We start from the raw sequence: 9,817 nt of genomic DNA, 5'->3' as shown, positions 1-9,817 counted from the left end.
GTTAATTTAGTAATTCGCTTAGCTGGTCTATGAACTTTGTAAACTATTTCTAGTGCAGGATGAAGTGGATTAATTTTATCCAGTGAGTCGACAGCAAATTTAATTTCCGCGTTTAAGTTAGTTAAAATTAGGTCAAGGGTTCTATTATTGCAGTTTTTAACTGTATTAATGAGTTTTAAGTTGTACATCGAAGCTATATTTTTAATTACTTTATTTTGGGAGACTCCAGAGATCGCAACAGTACCTGCTCGCTCGCGAAAACCTTTGAACCTGGTTTTATATAGTCGAATATAAAATTGAATATGGTGATTTAACAGTAAAATCTAATTATTTTGAATATTTTGTAAGAACTTTTGTCAATCAAAAATGATTGCAAAATTAGGCTCCCCTTAAATTTGTACCAGCCTCGGTAGCGCGTAAGTCTCCGATCCTCACCCGGGGCATTTTTTGGGGTTTTCCTGTTTCAATGATGAGTAGATGATAAAGCGTCGCGCATACGTAATTTCTCTGAGTTTATTACCATTTCAAATATTTTTAATAGGCAAGTTGCCATTGGCAACGGATGTATTAACAATATATCTAGATGTATACATTATTAACCTTGTATCTCCGGTGTGTATATTTTGACGTGCTGCCACTCTTTATAAAATGTGTTGGTTTGTGCAGCTGTAGATTATCGGAATAAGTCTGCAACGTTACTACACACCGAATTGAGTCAAATATCCACCTTAAAAATCACAAAATGGATGGATACACATATTAGTGGTGTAACCTAATCCAACCAATATTTTCTTTAATTACAGTAACCTTTTTGCGTAAAAATTTTGGCGGTTGTCATCCGTGGGATAAAAATTATGGGACAGTAGAAGATGCCTTGGCCTGTGCCTAAATTCAAAACTTAGTCAAATTTTGAGGAAATATAACAGCTAAATCGTTAAATTTAAGGGTTGGTAACGGGCGATCAAAAATGAGTTGCTGTCGAGTCGCCTTTGGAAGTTCAAGTAAAGTACCATTTCCCATGTAAACAAAAATTCCAAAGGTAATTCGACAGCAACTCATTTTTGCTCGCATATAGTATAACGTGAACATAAGAAAATAAGTATACTTTTCAAGTGCTTTCCAAATCTGCAATAAAATATATGGGGCGTTCCATTTACAAAAGCGCAGGTTTGCAACGCCACTGGAATACAGCCCTGGTGATCAAAAATATTTTAGAAATATGGCTTTTAGTCTTTTATGGTAGAGGAATTATGATCAGAGGGGTCTTAGGTGCTACATCCGTATAGTTTCCCAAAGTACAAGTTTACGTAACGTACCTACGTAGCAAACTGAATCATAAATAACTTTTATAATAAATTAGCCTATAAATTAAATTTGAAATGTTTGAATGGTGTAGGCGTTATAGAATTTCTGAGAATTTGAATAGTAACAACTCTCATGTGCTGTAACTGTTTCCAGCCATTTTTTATATTCCTTAATATCAGCTTCAGACGCTTTTGAGCTTTCTCGTTGGTCCGAATCGATCTCTCGGATTCTTTACAGTCTTCAGGGTTTCAACATTATCCCATTTTTTATACCTATGCTAGAGGTTCTTTCAATTCGTGAGATTCTTAAATTCTCCACCTTAAAATTATTAACATTTCACAGCTTCTCGATCATTCGCTTCCTTCAGCTCCTAAAAAATTGCTCCAAGATTCGCTGGTGTCTCACAATTTTTCAGATTCTATAGACTACTTAGTCAATTTTTAGCGTATTTTCGAAAATAACACCTAATCAGATATTAATCCTAAGACACATAGAACAGCACAATGCTAGTTAAATTATTGCTACTAATTTTTTTTGACTTGGACTGTTTGTCAATCGGCCAGTCGCATGGTGTGGACATTTTTTCGTCTGAAATTGACATTATGATGTTGCAACAGCAATTTAATCGCATTTATCACATAACACGTCATCAGAATGGGAAAGCTCTCACGTAGGTACTTACTTTGTTCAACGTGAGAGTGTGTCCTTATATACTTAAAGAGGACGATTTCAATTCCCTCTACATTGTCGAAATGGATTCGAAATTTGACGTTGTTAACGAGTCACTCTTGGAAGACCTTCTAAAAAACCACTTGGGCAGTGGCGCAAAAATTACAACGGTTACAAGAAAATCAATTCCGGTAGGAGAAAATTTTAACAGTGTCCTTCTCAGAATTAGCATTGGCTACTCCATACCTACCAGGTTTGTACTGTGAAATTAATCTTTCGCTAATGCTGTCTAAAACTAGCACGGAAGAGCAGAAATTGTCGCTGGTCGCTAAATGCCTACCCGATGACGGCTTCTTAATAAAGTTTTCGGAAGACATGAAATTCTTTAAACGAGAAATGTTGATGTATAGCAGTACTTTACGGGAAATGTACAGCTTTGGTATTGTACCAAAAGAAGTATTCACCATCGGAATAAATGAGTGATTGCAGGGTGTCTGGAGTGCGTTGCCCCAAAACCATACGCCATCTCCACGGACCCAAAACCCACAATTTTGCTTGAGGATTTGTCAACCCTCGATTATCGCACGGCATCTCGTGATGAGGGATTAGATCTCAACCACTGTCATTTCGTGCTGGATCGGTTGGCAGCGTTCCACGCCACGTCCGTTGTACTCCACGAGAAGGTTTGTATCTTATCCACGTCATATCAATCATCAATAATTTTAGAATCCAAGATCTATGCATGTATTTGATCAAGCACTATTTGCTGATGTGGATGGTATGAACGCTATTATGACTACCGGTTTTCGAGAACTCATTAACACATGCAAAAGATGGCCAGGTAACCATGTTAACTTACTACCAGACGATTTACTGCTTCAAATTCTAGAATTGAAGAAGTTTACTTCCAAATTGACGCCCCTTCAGGAAGGCTTCTTGGGTAATCTGCTGGCGGCCAATAAGCCTAGCACAAACTTCAACGTTTTAAACCATGGAGATTTCTGGATCAACAACATCATGTTCTTGCACGATTCAAATGGTCACATTGAGGATGTTCGATTTGTGAGTGGAACAGCGTTAGTAGCCCATTGAGCTATTTTATTTTAGATAGACTATCAGGCCTTGTATTATTCAAGCCCATCCATTGATTTACACTACTTTTTGGTCCTGGGACCGAATTTCCAAACTAAGCACAAAGCTACCGAACTTTTACGTCATTACCATGAGAAACTGATCCATTATTTACTCAAGTTGTCCGCAAAGACCGTCCCACCAAAATGGGACGAGTTCTTCGAAGACTTTCGTTCGAGAGCGTTTTATGGTGTGGTGACCGCAGCGGTCACTTTAGCATTTATGAAAGCGGGGAATAGGCCAGATTCATGTATCGACAGTTTTCTAAATTCAGTAGGAGAAGAAGGTTTTCGATATTATGCGTTCAATAATTCGGGTTACCTGAAAGAGTTGACAACTTTGTTTACGGTTTATGAAAGCTTAGGCGTTTTTCAACAAAACAATATCTAACAGCAATGCCACTGTCAAAATGCTTAATTGATTATTCAATCGCTGTTTGCCGTTAGATTATGAACTGGTGACGAATTTTTTCCAAAGACGAAATAAAAACTTTTCAGAAAGTATAAAGAAACTGTTAATTTTTCGGCTAGCTATTCTATATTTTTTGTTACCTTGACTTGCCCCTACTACCCAAGTGTACAACATCAAGGGTGACTATACTACCAACTACTACTAAAGTTGTTTGCGCCCGTCCATTTCTCCGTCCTGTGTGAATATTCTGGGATTCATATGTGAAGTAGCAAACAACCCCTAGATATTCCAAACGTTGATCACCACACCCAAATCCCGAAACTATAGCAACTCTTGAAATTCTCTACTTATAAAGGGTGTCCCAAAATTAACGCAAGATTTGAATTTGCCGCCATTTGTGCGGTGAAGTGTTGGCAACCCTGAAAAAAAGCAATTTGACAGCTAACAGTATAGGGTTATTAAAAATGGAGCGTTACACGATAGAACAACGTGTCTTCATTATTTCAAAAATAGTGAAAGCTTGGCGGCTGCAGTTCGAAAATTTCATACAAAATATGATCGGAATAGTGTTTTAACTTCGTCAACTGTGAAGAGATTAATTGAAAAATTCATGGAGACTGGATCCGTTGGAGACGCCAAACACACTGGTCGTCCAAAAACAAGCCGTTCGAATGTGAACACTATTCCGACCATATTTTGTATGAAATTTTCGAACTGCAGCCACCAAGCTTTCACTATTTTTGAAATATTCTTTAATAATGAAGACACGTTGTTCTATCGTGTAACGCTCCATTTTTAATAACCCTATACTGTTAGCTGTCAAATTGCTTTTTTTTTCAGGGTTGCCAACACTTCACCGCACAAATGGCGGCAAATTCAAATCTTGCGTTAATTTTGGGACACCCGTTACATTCAATGACTTATATCTATCTTATTGAATAAAAAGTAAGGGTACCTATATCAAATTTCGCCAATTTGAATTCGGGTCTCCGGTAGGTGCCAAATTGGATCTTCACGTCAACTACACCTAAACAATCCCATCGTTGCCCGGGTAAGTTTTTCCCACTCTCCCTTTCAACCAGAGCTGGGCAGTATTCGATTTTGTAAATACTTTTTAGTATTCAAATCGTTTAAAGTATTCAAAAACTTTGTAATTAAATACTTTTATGGAAGCAGTATTTGTATTTGTAACTCAAATACTTTCACAAATATTTAGTATTCGAATACTTCGCATAGTATTTGAATACCAAAAATCGACTACTCCAAAATTTCTCGGGAAAACACTTTTTCTTATTAATTTTGGTGCGTATAGAATCCAAAACAAATCGTACTTTTTCGATCAGAATTCTCAATCAAAAGTTATAGACTAGAAACCAATTTCGAAAGAAAATTAAAAGAGCCGTAACTTTTGAAATAGTAGCCCAATCTTGGAACTGTTTGAAATTATGGATTCTACAGGCCACATTCTATAAGAAAATTTTTTTTCCGGGTCGATCTGAGAAAAATTTTTGTTGGGGACTCAAAAAAAGTATTACCTTCCTTTTTTGCCAAAAATTAATAGTAGAACCAGTTCCAATGAGATGTCGCCACGTACGAAATTACCTTCACAGGAACATTTCAATTTATGCACTTAATAGCCACGTCCGACTCAATTTTCCTTAAAGGGCAGTTGAAAATGTGCAATTTCATGTAGGATTTGTAGAGCAATCAAAAGTTATAGACTAGAAAAGAAACCAATTTCGAAAGAAAATTCAAAGGGCTGTAACTTTTGAACTAGTAGCCAAATCTTGGAACTGTTTGAAATTATGGATTCTACAGGCCACATTCTATAAGAAAAATTTTTTTCCGGGTCGATCTGAGACAATTTTTTTTGCGGGCCTCAAAAAAAGGCAGTGTATAACCTTCCTTTTTTACCAAAAATCGACTGCACCAAAATTTCTCGGGAAAACACCTTTTCTTATTAATTTTGGTGCGTAGAATCCAAAACAATTCGTACTTTTTCGATCAGACTTCTCAATCAAAAGAAACCAATTTCGAAAGAAAATTCAAAGGGCTGTAACTTTTGAACTAGTAGCCCAATCTTGGAACTGTTTGAAATTATGGATTCTACAGGCCACTTTCTATAAGAAAATGTTTTTTCCGGGTCGATCTGAGACAATTTTTTTGCGGGCTTCAAAAATAGGCAGTGTACAACCTTCCTTTTTTACCAAAAATCGACTGCACCAAAGTTTCTCGGGAAAACACTTTTTCTTATTAATTTTGGTGACCTTTCTTATATCCTTAAGACCATATGTACCAATTTTCAAAGCGATCGCACGTTTCTAAACACGGACAAACGGATGGTCAAAAATGGATCTGTTCCAAAATCGCTAGGATTAATTTCAGAAAGGCGTACGTATCATGTGCACGACGTACGATCGCTTTGAAAACTGGTACACGTAATCTTAAGTATATAACGAATACTTTTGAAAGTATTCGAATACATTCTAAAGTATTTGAATACTTATTTTTTTAAGTATTTGAATACTTTTCAATGTATCTGTATCTAGTATTCGCTTGTGCTGGACGTAAAAGTATTTAGTATTCAAATACCTTTGATTTGTGTAAAGTATTTACGATTTAGTATTCAAATACTTTTTGAAAGTATTCTGCCCAGCTCTGCTTTCCACCACTCGAATCCATCTACCTATACTCTAAAATTCACTTCAAATTATTACGAATCGCAAGATGTAGATTTACCTATTAATTGGTGCATCTCCCTTTTGGCATTTATTGTGTGTAGATCAAATTTCTTTAGGTTTCAACAAACATATATTGTAAAATGACATCCATATAAACGAGCTTGACTATGCAATCTCCCAATGCAAAGACAGCAGCCCAGGTATTGATAACATCCACTATAGTATGATAAGTAACAGCACCAGAACAACTAAACAAGAACTAACTAAATTGTTTAACCATATCTGGAAAACGAATACATTCCTGGAGGAAATCAATAATCATCCCAATATTAAAACCTAACAAGCCTAAAGATGAACCAGATAGCTACAGGCCTATAGCACTAACATCCGTAGTCTGCAAACTACTAGAAAAGATAGTGAACAATCGACTTACGACACAATTAGAAGAATTACACTTAATAAATGACGACCAAAATAGATTTAGGAAAAACAGGTCTACCTTAGACTGCATTAGCAAACTTGAAGTAGCAGTTAAACATGCTCTGATAAAAAAAGAAAATATGACAGCCGTGCTATTCGACATCAAGAAAGCATATGATACCATCTGGCGGCGTACAATAATAGAGACTCTTCTAAAATGGGGATTTAGGGGAAGAATGGTACAATATATTAGAAATTTCCTCGAAGAACGAAACATCATCGTGCGTCTCGCAAATACGACATCTCGAGAACTGATCCAAGAAAACGGAATTCCTCAGGGCTCCGTTATTAGCGTGACTCTTTTTCTAATCGCAATCAACGACATAATTGGCAAAATCCCGAACAATGTACAAGCATCTCTCTACGCGGACGACCTCATAATCTACACCTCTAACAGAAATCTTGAAGACACTCAAAGGTACCTACAAAAAGCTATTAACCGCTTAGAAAAATGGTCTGACCGTACTGGATTACAATTCTCGACCAATAAAACTCACTGCATAACTTTCTCTAGAAGACGCAACATTGGAAATCCCTCACTTAAACTCAATAACATCGTACTCCAACACACAAATCAAATCAAATATTTGGGAGTTGTACTTGACAACAAGATGACTTGGATCCCTCATATTAAAAAAACCATAGAAGACGCCAGGAAAGCGTTAAACATAATCAAAGTTATATCAAATCAAAATTGGGGAACAAATACAAATACAATAATAAAAATATTAAACGCTTTAATTAGGTCGAAAATAGAATATTGCCTATGCATCTACGGAGGAACCAACAGCAGCATTCTGAAATCCTTATATGCTATTTATCATCATGGACTCCGCTTAGCTACAGGAGCACATCGCACAACACCAGTAGATAGCCTCTATGCAATAACGAGTGAACTACCCCTAAAAGCAAGGCTCTCTAAACAACTACTCTGCTACACGGTACAAGTCATGGGTAGACCAAACCATCCGAACCAAAAAGTCACTTTACAACCGGAATTTCAAAATCTGTTCGCTAGGTCAAAAAGAATATTAGTAGTAAGAGGCCAAAAGCTATTAAGATCCCTTGAAATACAAGTTAAACTACCGAATACTCCCCAAATCAAGCAACCCTGGGCAACTCCTCTTATAAAGCCGAACGTTGAACTAACCAACCACCCAAAAAATTCTACAAATCCAGCAATCTATAAAAACCTCTTCTTAGAAATCCTTAATAGACATAATGACAGACAAATAATATATACGGATGGTTCAAAAATTAAAAATCTTGTTGGATGCGCGTTTATACACGAAGACAATTCCTACCAATACAAATTACCAGATGCGCCAAGTGTGTACAGTGCCGAACTATATTCCATCAAGGAAGCACTCGGATATATATCGAGAAACGTGTACGATAAATTTTTAATAGTAACGGACTCGCTCAGCGCATTACAGGGATTAAACAACATGTACCCACAACATGAATATATATAATATATATAATATATGAAATACACACCACCTGGAAAACACTCAAATCACAAAGCAAAGAAACCGACTTTCTATGGATTCCATCACATATCAACATCGAAGGCAACGACAGAGCAGACCAACAAGCAAAAGAGGCCACATCCAGGAAAGATACAAGCACGACATACACCACAAGGACCGACGCCAAACATATAATTAAAAACCGTATCACCAAAGCATGGAATTTGGAATGGGAAGAAACAGCGAACACAAAAAATTACTACAAACCGAAACACACACCCCCAGAATCCCAAAGCAATATCACTAGAAGAGAAGAGACAATATTAACAAGACTGAAAACCGGACATACAAGACTTACCCACGACTACCTGCTTAAAAAGGAAGAAGAACCAACTTACCAACAATGCAATATCAAACTAACTGTGAGACACATCCTCTGTGTCTGTCCTAGGACCACGAAGCAGCGCAACAACTTTAACATCGGCAACCACTTAGAAACCGCTCAAAGCCAAAGAACGTAATAAGTTTCCTAAAAGACATTCAACTAATCGATGCCATGTAAATGTAAATCTTATCTGCTGTATAAGCAAAAATGCCACAAGACCTTGTAGTTCAGGCATTATTCCTTTAAATAAATAAAAAATACAGCGTTAGAATTGATTGTTTCAGGATCAATACATGCAAAAGGAAATAATCCTACTATATTGCATGTGCAGGTTTCAGAAAACTTTACATTACAAGAGCAACGTGCAAATTTTTGGGAGTTGGAATCGGTGCCCAATATTTGTCTATAGTCAAAAGAAGAAACATTGCGCGAAGATCATTTTAAATCTACGTACAAATGTGATACTATACTACCATTGTGTATGATACTACGAATCCCCTTTAAGGAGTGTACAACACAACATTTAAAAAACTTTAAAAATCATGCATTAAAAATGTTTCACTGTTTAGAAAGAAGTTTCAAGAGAAAAGAAATATAATGAATTTATAGACCCCTTTACTCCAAATTACTAGTCGCCTCATCATGGAATAATTCGTAAATCAAGTTCAACAACAAAACTGCGTGTCCTTTTCAACGGATCTGCACAAACTTCATCTGGTATAAGTCACTACATTATTTGCAACTGATTGGACCAACTATTCAGTCAGACCTATTTTCAATTTTGATTCAATTTCGCCAGCTTGGATTAGAGTCACAAGCAGTTTATCCGAAAGCTTCTACAGCTATACTTCAAGATTCCTACATAGATGATCTGTTATTGTTAAACATCCAATTGTACTCCCTCGATCACATTACTTTACTAACCTTTTGTATATGAACACATAAAGAATTTTCACTGCGGCCCTAATTCTCTCATTGGTCATAAGAGAAAGATTTTATTAATTGTCTGCGCATATAACTGCAAAAACAGTAATACAAGATTGCGTGATTTGTTGAAGACACGCAGTTTCCAAAGTTAAGGGTCACTCCGTCACCGCCATTTACTAATTGTGCGGTTGATTATTGCGGTTGAATTAAATTGAAGGGTAGACAAGGACGAGGATGCAAAATAACGAAAGCATATGTTTGTATGTTTCTCTACTAAGGCCTGTCATCTCGAATTAGTATCTACTAACGCAATTTAGGTGCATTTCCAAGTTTTGCATCTAGAAGAGGAAAAACCT

General features: G+C 36.6%; 1 protein-coding gene across 1 annotated transcript; it reads left to right on the top strand.

Annotated features, from left to right (window-relative positions):
* Positions 1-2,057: 2,057 nt before the first annotated feature.
* On the top strand, positions 2,058-3,610 carry LOC116179076. Its single transcript, XM_031498781.1, has 6 exons — positions 2,058-2,227; positions 2,274-2,413; positions 2,464-2,657; positions 2,701-2,815; positions 2,864-3,036; positions 3,082-3,610. Exons 1-6 carry the CDS (start codon positions 2,058-2,060, stop codon positions 3,493-3,495), a joined length of 1,206 nt encoding a protein of 401 aa, XP_031354641.1. The 3' UTR covers positions 3,496-3,610.
* Positions 3,611-9,817: the final 6,207 nt, after the last annotated feature.

The sequence above is a fragment of the Photinus pyralis genome, unplaced genomic scaffold, assembly GCF_008802855.1.
Source record: "Photinus pyralis isolate 1611_PpyrPB1 unplaced genomic scaffold, Ppyr1.3 Ppyr1.4_LG8, whole genome shotgun sequence".
In the NCBI taxonomy this organism is placed as follows: domain Eukaryota; kingdom Metazoa; phylum Arthropoda; class Insecta; order Coleoptera; family Lampyridae; genus Photinus; species Photinus pyralis.
This window is presented reverse-complemented; position numbering and strand designations above follow the sequence as displayed.

Bases quoted from the DNA above. Each gene is read 5' to 3' on its own strand.
- LOC116179076 (XM_031498781.1), top strand. From the start codon at position 2,058: ATGGATTCGAAATTTGACGTTGTTAACGAGTCACTCTTGGAAGACCTT. The intron at 2,228-2,273 runs GTTTGTACTGTG...GTCTAAAACTAG, and splicing joins GGCTACTCCATACCTACCAG to CACGGAAGAGCAGAAATTGT. The intron at 3,037-3,081 runs GTGAGTGGAACA...ATTTTATTTTAG, and splicing joins ACATTGAGGATGTTCGATTT to ATAGACTATCAGGCCTTGTA.